Raw genomic sequence first — 17908 nt, 5'->3', positions numbered from 1 at the left:
CAGGGGGTCACTAAGGCCAGTAAGCAGAGAGCACAGGAAAGTAAGGGGAAAGCAGATGGAGGAGAGGAGATAGAGGGATAGGAACTTGGAGTTGACTTCTTGGTGTCACAGTGGCAAGAACCACCTGCCTGGGCTGTGTAAAATCCTTAGATTGTGGCCAGTGACCTGGGAACTGGTCCCCACGTAGTTGCGTGGTGAAGATACTACCTCAACACCTTGGGTTGTGCCGTTGAAGAACTGGCCAGCAGAAACTGTTCAAGGGCCTTAGTATCTTGTAACTGGCACTCCTTAGTAAGGAAATGAATGTCACATCATTGGGCCAGAGGCTCTTCTTGGACCCTTGGTTTAGCCCAGCCCTAGCCCCAAAGCCTCAGTGTTGACTGTTCAAGGTGGGGCGACTCAGGCTGTGGGATTTCCTTGGAGGCAGAATATACTGGCCAACCCTCTCCTGCATATTGGTAAGGACATCTGGGCAGGTGCATTTCCATAGAGGTTCTTAGTGGCACAGACACAACCATGGACATACTCTAGCACTGCCATCAGTGTGCTGCCCACAAGAGTCCCATGAGAATGGTGGAATCCTGTCATTTTACAGACCAGAAACCAGTGTGAAGACAAAGTATTTGTCTAAGGATTTCCCCATAATAAGTGGTTGGTTATTCCTGTATTCGGATGGCCTCACTGTGACCGCTAACACAGAAGACTGTTCAGAGAAATAAGCACATGTGACCCAATTATCAAAAACTTCTGTCAATTTTTTTTCCTTTCCTAGTATAAAAGATGTACTTACTGTTTAATAGGGGAAAAAAAGATTCCAGTGGAAACAGTCCTACCACCAGAAATCTACCTTCAGTGCTATTGGAAGCAAGGAGCAGTTCGATGAGAGCTGAACCCATTAGGGTTCCAAACTAGTGAATGGTCCATCCTGCGATGTGCCCTGGCATTTGGATAGTGGGAGGTGGGAGCCTACTCTGAGGAGCTGGAAGGCCCCTAGGTGTCCCATTCCTTCCCCTCCATCATCCACTGTGCTTACATTGCTAGGACTGGGGGGCCAGCCATGAATCCTCTAGCATCATCTCATCCCTCAGGCCCCTCATCATCTGAATTCCTCTTGTCAGTGGAAGCTCCAATCTTTCACTAAACTCAAAGCCTCTGGCATCTTCTGTTCCATCACTCCCTCAGTGCAGTGTGTGCTGGGGTCAGCTGCTTCCTCCCTCCCTGTTTGCGCCCCATTAATCTGAAGGATCATGACTAGGAACTTAGGTTTTAGAATCAGACCGACCCATAGGATATCAGCTTCCCTGAGCCTTCAGCTGTGCAGTGGGAATGCCCATAGTACCTAGGGTGGCTGTGACAACTAAAGGAGATAATACAAAACACTGAGTGGACACCTGCCTCTATAAATATGGACTCTGATCACATCACTGCTGGCTGTTTTAGAGCCTCACTGGCTCCCCACACGTGACAGGGTGAAGTCTGGATACTCAGCTAGGTGCCCAGTTAAGAGCAGTAAAGGCTGTCACTGACGTCCAAGGCATTTCCCACCTACGCCTCTAGTTCCACGTGGCTGGCCTGCTGCCATTAATTGGCTCCAGGCAAAGAGGCTGCTGCTCTGTGCCCCCAGCTCCTCACCCTTCAGAATGCATGCTGACCACACCAGTGGTCACGAGGCACCAACTTAACATTGACCCCTCACCAGAGTGTCTCAATTATCCCAGCTCTTCAGTCCAGAAGGAAGGGAGAGAGGCGAGGGGAGAAGATTCCATTGCCAGACATTTCAGCATTACCCAGTGGATACACACTAACGGCCAGGTACTGTTAAATCTCAGAGTCTCCATGGAGATGAGCGGGCTCTGGTCAGTGCCCGACAGTCTTACTCCTTTTTATTGGAGTTTTGAGGACAGGGTGGGTAGGGGGAGCACACTGGCGACTCTGCTTTCCACAAGATACACTTCCAGAAGTTTAGGACTGGCGCAGAGCACTACGGAGGCCCCCTGCCTCCAGACCCGCCGCTGGATTAAGGGCTCAGCCGGGCCAGTATGTGGCACTGTGTTGGGTGAGGGTCCTCTCCGCCCAGTTCCCTGAGGGCACGCGCGGCGAGCCTGAGGAAACCGCGGCCTGGGTCTTTTCTGCCTTCGGGGCCTCGGCAGCTTTTGTGCGCGAAGCTCGGAGGACAAGGGCGGCCCTGGCTCAGGCGCCCCCTCCAGGGTGGGGGTCTGCACGCGCCCTCCAGCCCGCTCCCTGCAGGGGCGCCCGCCCCTCTCCCCGCCCCCAGCCGGGGCCCGCCCCCGCGCCTGTGTCACGGCGGGGCCGGGGGCGGAGAGCGGCCGGGCGGGATATCCGGCCCAGGTCCCTCGCCGCGCCAGCCTGCTGCCCGCCACCCGCTCCGGCGCCGCAGCCCAGAAGTCGGCCACCCCCGCACGCGCGGAGGTTTCCAGCCAGCGCTCCCCTCCCTCCCCGACCCGCTCCCGGCTCTGCGGGCCCAAACTCTCGGGCCCGCCCCCAGCCCGAGCCCGCCTCCCGGGCAAGCCCTCGGATCGGCCGGGCCCGCGCAGGCCCCCGCCTCGGGAGCACCATGTTCCCCCGCCCGCTGACCCCGCTGGCGGCCCCAAATGGCGCCGAGTCCCTGGGTCGGGCGCTGAGGCGGGCTCCCCTGGGCAGGGCCCGGGCCGGGCTTGGGGGGCCGCCCCTGCTGCTGCCGTCCATGCTGATGTTCGCGGTAATCGTGGCCTCCAGCGGACTGCTGCTCATGATCGAGCGGGGCATCCTGGCCGAGATGAAGCCCCTTCCCCTGCACCCTTCCAACCGTGAGGGCGTCGTCTGGCGCGGGACGGCCCCTAGGCCTGGGGGGCTGTCCCTGGATGCCGGAGACTCGGATTTGCAGGTGAGGCAGGACGTCCGGAACCGGACCTTGCGGGCAGTGTGCGGACAACCGGGCATGCCCCGGGACCCCTGGGACTTGCCGGTGGGGCAGCGGCGCACCCTCCTGCGCCACATCCTCGTGAGTGACCGCTACCGCTTCCTCTACTGCTACGTCCCCAAGGTAGCCTGCTCCAACTGGAAGCGGGTGCTGAAGGTGCTGGCGGGCGTCCTGGACAACGTGGACGTCCGTCTCAAGATGGACCATCGCAGCGACCTGGTGTTCCTTTCAGACCTGCGGCCTGAGGAGATTCGCTACCGCCTGCAGCACTACTTCAAGTTCCTGTTTGTGCGGGACCCCTTAGAACGCCTTCTCTCGGCTTACCGCAACAAGTTTGGTGAGATCCGAGAGTACCAGCAGCGCTATGGGGCTGAAATAGTGAGGCGGTACAGGGCTGGAGCGGGGCCCAGCCCTGCAGGGGACGATGTCACCTTCCCCGAGTTCCTGAGATACTTGGTGGACGAGGACCCTGAGCGCATGAACGAACATTGGATGCCCGTGTACCACCTGTGCCAACCTTGTGCCGTGCGCTACGACTTTGTGGGCTCCTATGAGAGGCTGGAGGCAGATGCCAACCAGGTGCTGGAGTGGGTGCGGGCACCACCCCATGTTCGATTCCCATCTCGCCAGGCCTGGTACCGACCTGCCAGCCCGGAAAGCCTGCACTACCACCTGTGCAGTGCCCCACGGGCCCTACTGCAGGATGTGCTGCCCAAGTATATCCTGGACTTCTCTCTCTTTGCCTACCCACTGCCTAATGTCACTAGGGAGGCCTGCCACCAGTAACCACGGGTATAGGCCAGAAGCTGTTGGGGACTGGTTTTGACAGTGCCAGCTTCTGTGTTTCTGCCTGCCATACAGAGAAACCCTGGCTCTGGGACCTGGGGCTTTTCCAGATGCCTAGATGGAAAGGACTGCCCTTGAAAGTTCCTTGTCCAGGATAGATGCTCATAGTGGCTAAAAGGACAGGGTTGGACAGGTGGTCTGGTACTCTCTATAGGAGGATTTCTTGGAGGGCCGGTGTGATCCTTCTTGATCTGGCAGGGCCAGATACCAGTTTACCAGTGAGGCAGCACATCTGTTCTAAAGACTGGCTCCATCCCTGCAGGGACTGTGCAGTCCACTTGGTCCACCTTAATTTAACCTGTGGCCAAACCCACAGGTGGCACCAAGCTGGATCACAACCAGAGCTGGGGGCCCTTGGGGTCTGATCGCCATTCATCCACTCTATGTGCCTCAAGGCTGGAGTCAGCAGTCGTGCCTTACAAATGACTTTTGTATCTTTCTGCTTCAGACTTTGAATTTCCTACATTTACCAAGTTTTTCCATTTTCCCAAGGAAAGGAAGACTGAAAGGGCCCTGGCCTGGTAGCTCCAGGTCCTGACCCTGCAGCATCCAAAGACCCCTGTACCCAGCCCCTTCTTGGGACTCTGGGCACATTATCCAATGCCCTGATCTCCCAGGGTTGTGACTGCCTGGTGTGTCTGGCTGCCACTTTTCTGATGCGTTTATTTAAAATGTGTACTTTTTGATAGAACCTTTGAGAAGGTTTTGTTTCCCTAATAGCTGAATTTTTAATAAAGCCATTTTGTATACAAAGTCAGCATCTCTGATTCTCCCTCTGAGCTTCTCTGTGTCCACCCAGTCTCCCCGATGTCTCTGTTCCCACGTCAGGAGAGGGAGCTTGCAGGTAGAGACAGTAAGACAAATTGTAACTTGGAAGGGCCAGTGCAGTGGGCCATTACCTTACCATGGAGCCTTTGGGGGCTTCCCAGAGGCCATACCAGATCACAGACTCAGCTTCTGGGATGCCACCAAAGGGCAAGCCCCGTTAGGAATGGCCCCAGGTCTAGAGCACATCTACACAATGATTCCCTGAAGGAGGAGGTAGGTAGGTAAGAGATACTCCTCCTCTTAGGCAGGAATACTTCTTGACTGAGGAGGCTCCAGATGAAAAGAGGGATCATTGTGTGAGCAAGGGGAGGTTATTCCTGGCATTGAGAATTCTAAGGAAGACACGGAGATTGAGTGAGGGGCAGGCTTTTGCTGACTTAGATCCAGAGGAAGTTGTGAGCAGTGTGGGTGGAATACAGTCAGGGTAGTAGAGGACAGGCCCCAGTGTGATCCCTGCCCCGACTGCTCTCCAGAGATTCCAGGCCCAACAGGGCATAGGAGGAGATGCAAGGTTAGAGCTAGCTCTTCCCTGTTAGTCCTCTTTCCCACATCCCCAGTGGGAGCTGCTGTACCTCAGAGACCTCAGGCTGTGCTGAGAGATGGTGCCCGAGGGAAGGAGGGAGGGGCCCCCTTGTAGATGCCACTCATACCTAGCCTTGCTATTGGCCTGACCTTGGAGGGGTAAACAAACTAATCACATTCCTCAAATTTGGGGGTGGGGGCTTCCGTAGGCACTCCTGTTTGTCTGCCATGAGTCACCAGGAGGCCTTCCTGATCCCCTGTATGAGTCAGATAACCCTCTTCAGTGTCCTCTTAGCCCTGGGGATTTCACCTCAGCGCTGACCATGCTTTGGTGTAAATGCCCAGATACTTATCAGTCTCTCCCACTGAGAATGTGAATTGTGTGAAGTTGAGACCACATCTGTTCTGTTCATGCGACATTTCCAGAACCAGGCCCAAGGGGCTGGCAGTAGGCATGTAGATGGCCGGGCAGAACCCAGGTGTACATCTTGCTGCAGGACAGAGAGCACTGTGTTTGGAGTCATCTAGCCCCAGCTCTAATCCCCACCAGCTGCCTGACCACCTCTCTGAGCCTCCATGTGCTCCACTGTATCGTGGGATACTAATGCCTATCTTCTGAAGACTGCTGTGAGGGTTGATGAAGACAGTGAGGAAAGGGGCCTATCCCAGCACCTGGCTCCATGGTTATTCTCTGAAATGATAGTTGAACACCTGATCCCTCAGAGACCTGTGGGGACAAGGGAGAAGCCAGCATACAGCTTGCCGAGCGCTCGAGACAGGAGCTGCCTCTGGGCAGGGCCCCTTGACCCATAGGTTCACTTCCTCTGCCAACCAGTCAATCTTCTGAGCTTCTAGCCCCTCAGGAGCCCCCCACCCTTCCCTGCCCCAGCTTCCTCCTTGGCTGGGAACTGCCGCTTCAGGCCCACAGCAGCTCCTCAGTCCCCCTCCTGAGGGCCTGCAATGTGGAACCCAACTGCTGTGTTTGTTTCATCCCCTTCACACCACACGGCAGCCCAGGACCACAGGTGGTATCCAGTACTACAAGCACAGGGAGTAAGTCTCCTGTCCGAAGTCCATATGCCTCTCAAGTCCTGACAAGGTCCGTGTGCCTCTCAAATTGTGGGGGTAGGGTTGCAGAGGGACAGAGAAAGAGAGACTGGAAGGTGGGGGCAGGGAGAAGTGGGATGGGAAAGGTTAAGGAAAATGAAGGGTGGATGGGGGTGTATTTAGGAGCACTTACACACATGTCCCTCCGCAATTCTTTCATTCCTTCATTTACAGAGACTCCATTTAGGCCCAGCTGACATTTACCAGGCCCTTCCCTGGAGGAATGGGAGACAGTCAAGTCTTTGATGTGGTTAGTTCATTGGCTACTCTCTCCCCTGCAGAAAAGGGTGTCAGGCTGCTGAGCATGCTGACAGCCAGAACCAGACACCTGTGGGGTAGGGAGGAGGGTTTGAGGTAAGAGGGAGAGGGCCTGCTGAGACGAACTGCCACCAATCGTCTTTTTTCTTGCTCGAGCCAGCCCCTGAGGAACTTCATTTGTCATGTACCCTTCCTTTCAGGACAACGGACTTCTTAAAAAAAGCTGCCATGGGGGTGGCATAGAGCTGTGGGGGTTCAGCTAGCCCTGCCTTACCCTGGGCCCCTTGGCAAGCGCTGGGTGGCCAGGACTGGGGCAGAGGCATTCTCAGGACTAGGCACCTGGGCTGTGTCTTCTCAGAATTCCTCTTTCACTGAGTCTGCTCTTATCCTCACACGGAGCCAAGCCCTACACCACTGCCTGGTGCCCGTGAAGACAAGGTCCCAAGTCCTCACGGGCACAGGGGGATGGGGCTGGCAGTTATTCTCTCACTAGCTGAAGGCAATGAAGTGAACAAAAGAAAGGGGAAGAGCCCTAAGGGAACTGGCCATCCAGGGCGGGGCCCTAATTCTGCTTCCAGGCTCCAAATCTGGTCCATCTTTCATCCTGTCTGAAGCTACTGCCCAAAAACCACCTCACCTTACATTCTAAGGTCCTTACCCCTCCCCTCCACCTTCCCACCTCACCCACCCACCCACAGTCCCACCTACCACACAGACCCTCTGCAGGAGGTGAAAGGTCCAGGTGGAGCAGCTGACCCTTCCCCTGGGTGAACACAGAACCCTCATCTTCCCCAGGGGCCAAAAGGGGACCAAGACTGTGGGCCCCCTCCCAGGGTGGATCCAGTGGGTTTTTTTTATTGAACCAGCCCCTGCCTGGCTTCAAACAAGAAGAAAAGCATTCTTTCTCTGCCTAAAGGAAAATAGTTCACAGTAGCTACTCTGAATTGAGGGCACCTGTGTCAGCCACGCTGCCAAGTACATGCATCAACCTTTTCCTTCTTTACAACAACTCAGCAAGGTAAGTAAAAGTATTCACATTTTATAGATGAGGAAATTAAGCCTCAGCGATTTGCCCAAAGAGATGGTGGAGTTGGGATTAAAACTCAAAACCATCTAATGTTTGCTCCTCCGTAAGTGAACATGCATCATAAGTTATCCAGCTCATTGCATTTGCTGACAAGTGCTGTGTTCATTTTTCTCCATCCCCCTTTCTAACACTCCACAAGCAATTCTGTCCACAGACCTCTCCAGCTATTATGAAATTCTCCAGATATGCCTACTCTGAGAATTAACTTTCCAGGAGTGCTGGATCAAGACCATGAAGAGACAAGACTTTCAGTTTGGGTCCTCTGAGAAGCAGATGCCAGGACAGAATTAGACGTGAAGAGATTTATAGGAGAAAACAGCTGTGAAGGATAAAGGGGGGAAGGGAGCAGGAGTAGGCAGGAAGAGCCTGACACTTGTAAAAGGAGAGAGGGAAGGAAGGATCAGGTGGGAAGAGTCTCAGATTACAGGGCTGCTCTAGGAAAGTCTCAGCAAAGCCAATGGGGGACTCCCCGGCAAAGACCACCTATTTGGAGAAGCCCTCCACTGGGCAGAAATGGGGGGACGTGAACATTGAGGCTGATTGAAAGATGCAGCGGCTGGGGGCTCTCAGCCAATGACACTTCTCACAGCAGGTTCTCTTAAAGGGAGATGTGAGCAGGGCACCCCCATGGCTGCCACACAGACCCAACTTGGCCACTCTGACTTATGGGCACTGGTCCCCATAGGTTCTGTTGACATAACAACCTTTTCAACAAACAGAAAGCAGCCGCTGGCCTAGCAAGAGCCTCTAGACGTCTGGAGGATCCTGACCTAAACTCTTCCCCATGGCCATTCCTTGGCTTTACAGCAGCAGGACTACTGCCCCTGCCCTTCATTTGGGCCACTGGAGGTCATGTGCCATCTCATGCCCACATGCCCATACTGTAATTTTCAGGATGTTTTCTCTGAAGCTTACCCAGCTCGCTACAGGTTTTGATTATCTTTGGTTTGCATCACTGCTGTTAATTGGGTGGCTATTGATGATCACCTGTGCCTAACTTCTGTCTCTCCTAGGCTCACATCCTATTAACTCAGAGCAGATTCACTCAGAGATTGAGTCGAGATGCTGGAGTCCCAGAGCCCCCCAAGGGATACAGTCTAGGCTTCCTTCCAACATGATCACCCAGCTGGACTTAAATGCCAGGGGAAGCCTGAGAGGGAAGCCAAGTTCCCCTCAAGGGAGCTTCTAGGGACACGCATGCCCAGAAGTACCAGGTGTTCTGTAGCATCCCCCTACTGAGCTCTTCGTCTTCTGCCTGGTCCTGGACCCCTCTGCAGAGAGAATCACAGCATTAGTCCTGGTTGTGCCGTTGTGAGAGGGCAAGGAAGACCAAGGTTGGCCAGGTTTCCTGCCTCTCAGCCCTCCAGTGGGAAAGATGTGCCAGGCTCAGCCATTGGGTGGAGTTTGGGGGCAGGAAGACATGAGGGGCTTGGGGAGCTCAGGAAGGTGGAGCCTGTCGTGTTACTCCTGGCACTGGCCCAGAAGTCCTCCCAGACCTGCTGGGCCACCACCTCCGTGACTACAGATTTTTCTTTTCTGGTTGCCAAGACTTAATTCTGTGCATTTTATTTTTATGTATTTATTTTTTATTGAAGTATGGTTGATTTATAATGTTGTGTTAGTTTCTGAACAGTGTAGTGATCAGTTCTACATATGTATATATATTCTTCACGTTCTTTTTCACTATAGGTTATTACAAGTTATTGCATATAGTTCCCTGTTCTATACAGTAGGACCTTGTTTTTTATCTCTTCTGTACATAGTGGTTTGTATCTGCTAATCCCAAACTCCCAATTTATCCCTCCCCCTCTTTCCCCTTTGTAACCACAAGTTTGTTTTCTATGTGTGTGATTCTGTTTCTGTTTTGTAAATAAGTTCATTTGTGTCATTTTTTTTAGATTCCACATGTAAGTGATATCATATGATATTTGTCTTTCTCTGTCTGACCTACTCCACTTAGTATGATAATCTCTTAAATCCATCCGTGTTGCTGCAAATGGCATTATTTCATTCTTTTTATGGCTGAGTAGTATTCCACTGTGTGTGTGTGTGTGTATATATATATATATACCACAACTTCTTTATCCTGTCATCTGTCAATGGACATTTAGGTTGCTTCCATGTCTTGGCTTTTGTAAATAGTGCTGCTATGAACATTAGGGTGCATGTATCTTTTTGAATAGGAGTTTTCTCCAGATACATGCTCAGGAATGGGATTTCTGGATCATACGGTAAGTCTATTTTTAGTTTTTTAAGGCATCTCCGTACTGTTTTCCATGGTGGGAGCCAGATATTTGATCTCACAGCAGCCCAGGGGGTAGGAAGTCATCAAGCATCTGCTGGATCATTTCTCCGTTCTCAGCCCTGGAGAGTTGAGCTGCCCCTGAAACCCCCACCAAACACCCAGCAGAGTCCCGAGAGTATAGTCACTATGGCCAGAGGGGCCATTAGAGCAGAGATGTCCGTGGGAGCTGGAGATCAGGCTGGCCCCTGAGCGTGCTGCTGCTGAGAGCTACAGGCTTCCTGGAGGAAGGCCTTTGAGGCAAGCCCAGTGTTGCCTAGGTGTTTGAGGGGGCGGGAAATGGGGCAAGGCTTTCTGAGGAGAGGAGCTAAGCCAAACTGGGGGTCAGCTGACCCCTGGAAACCCAGGCATGCCTCCCTCAGCCCCTCAGTGAGAAGCTATAATGAACCTCTTCCACAGAAACTGCTGGACAAAGTGGCAGGTCGGCCCCTGGAAGTGGTTGGTGGGGGAGGGGCTTCGCCAGCTGCCTGGGTGCAAGGATCCACTGGACTAGAGACTAAGAAGTCTCAAGGCCAGGCTCTGAATGCTGCTAATGACCTGGTCAGGCCTGGCCCAGATGTCCTCCTCCCGGAACTGAGACACTGTCATCACCTCTGGAGGGCCAGGAAGAACGAGGAGGCCCCACACCCGAGTCCTGTCACCATTCCCATGCCAGAGCCTGTCATTTGACTAACTATAGTCATTATTTTGGTTGATGAAGTCATCCCCATGTTAAATCATAGTTCATTAAGTACTTCCTTGTGCCAGGCCCTGTGTGAAGAGATGTCTTTACATCTTTTGCTTCTCTCTTACTTGGAAAATGTTCAAAACTTCGTAAAAATTGTAAAAACAGTACAGTTAACACCCATAGACTTAGATTCATCAGTTCACATTTTGCCACATTTGTTTTCTCTCTCTGTATGTTTTGCTGAACCATTTCAGGATATATTACAGACATTGTAATGCTTCACCCCCAAAATGTCTCTGCATGTATCTCCCGAGGAAAAGAACATTCTGCCAATTCCATAATCAAACCTAAGCCACAATACACTAATACAGCCGTACTGTGTAAGTCCATATTCAAATTTTCTCAGTTGTCTGTATACAGTCTTTTGATTTTTTCTTTTTTAAATTAAATCAAGGATTAGGCACTGTATTTAGTTGTCATGATTTCTTTGTCCCCAGTCATCTAAAACAATCTCCCGCCTTGTTCTTTCATGCCATTGACATTTTGAAGCATTCAAATCAGTTGTTTGTAGAACATACCTCAGTTTGGATTTTCTGATGGTTTCCTGACAGTTAGGTTCAGTTTGGCCTCCATGTTTGATCCTCCAAGTGACTCTGATGGATTTACTAGTCCATTTTACAGAAATGGAGGCTGAGGCCCAGAGAGGGCTGTCACATGGCTCCTGAGAGGCTACCTGGGACGGAGGCAGAGAGCTTGCTTCTCAGCCTGTGCTCATTCTCCACACTGCCTGGAGCAGCCAGGAAGTCTTATCACCTGGGTTTTTGTGATGGATATGTTTACCAGTCCCTTTTATGAATGGAGAGAAGATTGTGACAGGACCTAGTGCGGGAAGAAGAGAGATACCCCAGGGGAGGGGGCGCCTTCAACATACTGCAGTGAGCCCTAGCCTTCAAGTCAGCCTGGCTGGAACCTCCAAAAGCTCCTTTAAGCTGTTTTAGAAATTTGACTTTTTCTGCTCCCTTCCACACCTCCAGGGGAAGTAATGAGTCACATCACACACACACACACACACACACACACACACACACACACACACACCACATTCCACAGACTACCAAGGATGTAACAATCTTCTGGGTACCATTATCAGTGAACTCTATCCCGTTGCCTAGCAATCCTAGGGCATTTCAGCTCTTCCCAGTCAGAGGGTGGGTGGAAAGAGCAACCATGTGACTGGCAAGGTGTCTCTTGCTCCAGAGGTCTCCTGGCCCCACTCCCTCATGACCAGTTGCCTAACAGCCAAGAAGATCCTCGTGCTCTGGGTAGTTACCTTCCTCCTCATAGGGATGAGCAGGGTCTCTCTAGGGCCTTTCCTCTTGACCTGGTAGCCGCACAAGCACACTATAGTATATGGGGCTCCTCCCGGGGAGAAGTGCCCAAGAGCTAAGGGGAGGATACACACCTCACCCTGCAGGGAATCTCTGAAAAGGGTAGAAGGAGAAGATCCTGGTAAGAACCTCATCATGCAGGACAGTTCACTTCTCATGGTATGATGCCGCAGAGGCTCGGAGATCTGCTGGCCAAGGGTGCTGGGTTTGGGTCCTTGCCGGTTCCTCTGTGAAAAGAGAGAAATGGATGGTCCATGTACCTGGGCAGCTCCTTAATCATCATCCAAGCCTGCAATTAATCTTGAACACGTGTATATAACTTTAACCCTTTTATTTGGGTAAGATTTAGACCAAGGATCCTTGTCTGAGGTCCTTGGGACCCCCTCAAGATCTGTGGACAGAATTCAGGAGGTTGGTAAACTTGGGGAAAACTCACATCTTCATTTTCACTAACCTCTTCTGAAATGTATGAAATATTGTAAATTCATAGTTTCATGAAATATTAGTCAAGTTGGTCACATTATAGTTGTTGAAGATATCACAAACTATCAGTTATGCTCATTGCTACTTAAAAATTGGGAGTTATCAAGACAACACTGTAAATCAACTATACTTCAATTAAAAAAAATTGTTAGTTAACAGACCTACCATGAGATCCTTAACATATTCATAAAAAGCATGTATCAGTACCACATTTTCATTTTTAATATTTAGATAACTAAATTTCAATATAATTGGTGTCCTTTGCAATCCTGTCATTTTTTGATACAAAATATTATTCTGAGGCTTCACTAGACCACCAAAGGGAGCTGTGGTACAAAAGAAAGATTAAGAGCCTCAGATTTAGGCTTTGGAGGTTTTTGTCAAACCAAGACCCCAAGACGTATGCTAGGGAGTCTTCTAATTTTGAATGTTCAGCTTTGATGCTAACCTAAGCAAATTATCGTATAATGTTCCTGATGGTTTGAACGACTACCATATAATCCAGCACTGCCGGGCCATCTCAGCTTCCAAGTTTGCATTTACAACAGAGATGGCGCCAGCAGCTGCACCAGAACTGTTCCATTCTGATTAGAAAAGGATGGAGACAATACAAAACAAAACAAAGAAAGAAAAACGAAAAAAAATGATGTGGAAGTTGCTAAAAGAAAGTGAGCTGAACCCGAAGATCGTGTGTCCTTGTGGCTAGCACCATAGTCAGGTGGGTAGAATTCAGTGCAGCAACACAATATTATTTAGCACATAAAATGAGATGATGATTTTAATTTGAATTGTTTTTAGTTGTAATTTTGTTTGAACTTACAATTTTTTTAGGGTAGTATGATAACTATTAGCATAAGTATCCTTAGCTTCATGTTTTGTACTTACCTGAGTAACAAGTGGACAGCAGAGAGCTGGGCATGTTTTCTTCTTTTTTGGGGGTAGGTACGTTCTTCAAGGGTGAGAAATGCTGGGCTCTGGCACTTGCTGATAACTTCCCATTTCCTTCTCTAGGTGATCCCTTTTTCTTTTGAGAATAACTAAGGGTCTCAAGCATTAGAGTGACTCAATTTCAAATGCTTCCCAGATACAGGATGAAGCAGCCAATTACCTGGTAATTTCTGGAAATGTCAAGTGAATGATTCCTTGACTTGTCCAAAGTCACTTTCCCACCTTGTGAGGACTGAAGCCTATGGGTGGTTTTATTCTGATGAGTGCTTTGGGGTGTTTGACTTTCCCAAGATAGGCCTTTCTCATGATGTAAGCACTAATCATGAGGTGGGGGCCCCTACTGTCATGAAGTCAAGGGGACAGGCTGGTCTGAACATATGGTGTACATGAAATATTCCTCCTGTCCTAATCTACTTTGGAAAGGATTTAAGTCATGTATTCTGCAATTTCATAGTTCAAAATTTATTTGTATAAAAATGTATGTTTTTTTTTCTGTAGTAGGACCTTACAATTTCAAAACCTACAAAGTGTCAAAGGGATCGACTTTAAAGTCTCTCAAAGAAGTCAAAAGCAGTGATTAACTTTGACCCTCTTGAGGATGAAACAGCAAGCAATTTACCAGCTTTGGTGTTTTACGTTGGTATGTGTAACCCTTGTTGGACTCTGGGTCCCATTCATTCTGGCAATGTCATTCCCAGAACTAAATGCTCCCTCTTTGAGTCCCAGCTGCTCACATTGCCCTTCCACTGTTGGGGGACTGGGGGGAGGTGGTGCTTTTCCATTTGTCCTGGTGACCTTACTGTTTCCAGGCTGCCCAACAGCCTGTACAGTGGCCACCAGCCTTAGTGCTCTTGGCCCCAGCTGTGCCCTTCCTCAGGGCAACTTCCTGTTGGCACCACCTCCTCCCCTTCCCCACCACCACCAGCGTGTCCTCTGGGCTGTCATGTCCTTCCTTGCAAATACAGCTCCCTGCACTGCCCTGCCTGACTCCTTGAGGTCAGGATGGTTTCTCTTCCATCATTCCGGCTCTTGAAGTGCTCAGAAAACTCGGGAGGAATACCTCTCAGAGCAGTATCTGAGGAGGTTCCCAGACAAGAGATTCTTTTAATTTGTGTGTGGTAGAAAACACAGGATGTAAATTTACCTTCTTAATTTTTAGGTGTACAATGCAGTAAGTCAATTATCTGCATGTTGTTGTACAAGAGATCTCTACACCTTTTTCATCTTGCATGACTGAAATTATGCTCATTAAACCACTCCCTATTTCCTCTCCCCCACCCCACCCCACCCCACCCCACCCCACTCCACCCCACCCCTGGTAACCACCGCCATTCTACTTTCTGTTTACATGAATTTGACTACTTTAGCTACGTCATATAAGTGGAATCATATGGCATTCATGTTTTTGTGGTTGACTTATTTACATAAGATAATATCCTCAAAGTTCATCCATGTTGTAGCATATGCTAGGATTTCCTTCTTTTTTAAGGTGGAATAATATTCCATTGTATGTATATACCATGTTTTGTTTATCTGTTCATCTGGTGATGGACATTTGGGTTGCTTCCACATTTAGGTTATTGTGAATAATACCGCAGTGGACATGGGTATGCAAATATCTCTTCAAGATCCTGTTTCAAATTATTTTGGATATATAAACCTAGATGTGGGGTTGCTGAATCATGTAGTAGTTCTATTTTTATTCTTTTGAGGAACCTCCATACTGTTTCCTATTGCAGCTGTACCATTTTACAATCCCATCAACAGTGTGCAAGGGTTCCAATATCTCCACATCCTTGCCAACACTTGTCATTTTCTGTTTGTTTGTGTGACTTTCCTTTTCAATAATGACCATCCTAATGGGTGTGAAGTGATATCTCGAGGTCTTGATTTGCTTTCTCTAAAGATGAGTGATGTTGAGCATCTTGTTGTATGCTTGTTGACCATTTGTATATCTGTGAAGACATGTCTGATCAAGTCCTTTCCCCACTGGCATTTCCCCAGGGGAACACAAGTTGCATTCAGATGGTAACAGCCTCGTGAAAAGTTTTGGTGATCAAATATGTTGGAGAAATCCAGAGTTACACAGAATTTTTAAGTTTACTGCAGGACTTCTTTTTTCCTGGTATGTTAATGCGTCTTGTAGATCTGAGGGGAAGGTGGAGACAGTGGAACTTGCACTGTTCTTCCAAATGTATTTGACTATATAATCCCTTTTTTTCAGAGGTCTGGGGTTCCTCTGAATCCACCTTGGGAAAGACAAGTCTCTTGGAGGCTCAGACCATCTCCTAAATCAGCTTTGCAATTTTGACTGTCTCCTATAGATCAACACCAGTACGAAATGCTTCCATCTATTTGTACTTGCCAGAAGTAGTGGAAATTAGTAGATATAATTCAGATAGAAAGATGGGTGTCTGGTATATGAATGTTTATCTTATTACTCTTTGAACTGTACATATATTTTATACACACTGTTCCATACATATATTTTGTCAAAAGTTATATTTTCTCTTGCTTTAATACTAAGTATTATAGCTTTTATAGTTCACATACCATTATTTATTAACTCTAGAAACAGAGAAATGAGCTTCCTAAAGTTTTAAATTAGAGTAAGCTAATCTGAAAATTGGTCATAACAGGTTTATTCTTTCTTCAAAATTTACACAGAGAGATTGTGAGGCTTGGAATCGCCAGAAATATCACTCAGTTGAACTATGTGCTTCACAGGTCACCTTTTATCCTTGTAAGCCCATGTTCCTTCCAGGATATCGAACATCGTGGTTAAGAACACAAGGTTGGAAATCAAGGAGATCTGTATTCAGATCCCCACTTCATTACTTATCTATATGACACTGGGTAAATTGCTTCACTTCTCAAAGTCTCAGTTTCTGGATCTGTAGACTGGGGGCTTGTCTGAAGATTTAGATGGGATCATACACCTAAGGCTCCATAAATTGCAGCCATTCATATAATACCAGCACCCTTAGTAGGTCTGGCTTTGTAAACTAGCAGGCAGAATGAATGACTTCTTGTTGATTTTAGGGGCAGCAAAGATTGTCCTTCTCCTCTACTTTTATGATGGGTAATTTTATGTGTCAACTTGCCTGGGCCACAAGGTGCCCAGATATTTGGTCAAACATGATTCTGGGTGTTTGGGGATGAGCTTAGCAGTTGAATCAGCAGACTGATTGAAGCAGACTTTGGTCCCTAATGTAAGTGGGCCACATCTAATCAGTTGAAGATCTGGATGAAAAAATAGCTGACTTTCCTGAGAGTAAGGAGGAGCTCCTCCTGCCTGACTACCTTAAGCTGGCACATTGGTCTTTTCCCATCTTTGGATTTGAACAGAAACATCTGCTTTTCTTGAGACTTGAGACTGCTGGCTTTGCACTGGAACTTTCACCATCAGCTGTCCTAGGTCTCCAGCTTGCCAACTGCAGATCTTAGGACTTCTCAGCTTTCATAATTGTCTGAGCCAATTCCTTATAATAAATACACACACACACACCCTATTGGTTGCCTTTCTCTGAAGAACCCTACTAATAAGATTTTGATGGATATTCTTAAAATTTCACAATTAAGACAATCAAAATGACAAGAAAAACAACAACCTGAAGACAAGTGTGAGCATTTAGTATATGGTTACTCAGAGAACTAAGACTGAGTGAGGGTTAAAACAGAAAGTATACGGCATAAAGGCCATATGCTCATATAACAGAGCCAGAGACAACTGTAAAATGGGAGAATGGGGAGAACATATGCAAAAAAAGCAATTTTAACTCTTCTCAGTAATTATATTAATGGTGGTAATATTAATGTTACTCTGGAACTATTGTGTGTGTGAAGTGGGATAAAGCAGTTACGTGATATTCTTTTTATCCTGCTCCATGTCCTTGAGAACCAGGCTTCTTGGTGCGGAAGAAAAGAGAGACAGATGTAATACAGGGAAGGTTAAGTGAAACCCTGATAGTCCTGCATTCTTTTCACAAACCGTGGCTGCCTTCCCTTGTGCCCATGGCCTTTATGCTCTCACATCCCTCATGACATGGACTCCCGCCAAATGAGAGTCCCCCTTGCCTGGGAATTGCCCTTCCTTTTCCCTCCCCAGTCTCCATCCCCAAGAACCATGTTTGTAACACATGAAAATGCCCACCCGCTGGAAGTGTTTGGATACTTTTTACTAACCAAGTGGCTGATGAAGTGGAGAAAGTAGACCTGATGAAAGAAAAGCGAGAAGCTTCCCATAGAGAAGGGCTGCCCTGAACCCTGACAAGTTTCTTGTCCCTGATTCTACTCCCTTCCCAAAGCCGGGCTGCATTTCTGTCATTGGGCTCTGATCCTTACACTCAAGGATTTCTCATTTCTGCTTAAACTTGCTTGAGAACTTATTCTCACCTGTTGATTTGAAAAGGGACTAGCTAATTCTTACTAAAGTACACATGACTAATAAAACTCCCTAAGATTTAAAAAAAAAACCCTTTAGTCTTGAATTTGAATTGGAAGTATCAGTAGGAACTCATTTGATAGTTTATATTTATCTCTTGATTGATCT

General features: G+C 48.6%; 1 protein-coding gene across 1 annotated transcript; it reads left to right on the top strand.

The window, feature by feature from the left end:
- Positions 1-2319: 2319 nt before the first annotated feature.
- Positions 2320-4526, top strand: CHST14 (carbohydrate sulfotransferase 14). Its single transcript, XM_006201646.4, has one exon. The coding sequence runs from the start codon at positions 2576-2578 to the stop codon at positions 3704-3706; it is 1131 nt and encodes a 376-aa protein (XP_006201708.2). The 5' UTR covers positions 2320-2575; the 3' UTR covers positions 3707-4526.
- The last annotated feature ends 13382 nt before the right edge of the window (positions 4527-17908 follow it).

Source organism: Vicugna pacos, chromosome 6 (genome assembly GCF_048564905.1).
Source record: "Vicugna pacos chromosome 6, VicPac4, whole genome shotgun sequence".
NCBI classification, from domain to species: Eukaryota; Metazoa; Chordata; class Mammalia; order Artiodactyla; family Camelidae; genus Vicugna; species Vicugna pacos.
Note: the sequence above shows the minus strand (reverse complement) of the source record. Positions and strands in the feature narration are given on the sequence as shown.

Coding starts and splice junctions, on each gene's coding strand:
- CHST14 (XM_006201646.4), top strand. CDS start 2,576: ATGTTCCCCCGCCCGCTGACCCCGCTGGCGGCCCCAAATGGCGCCGAG.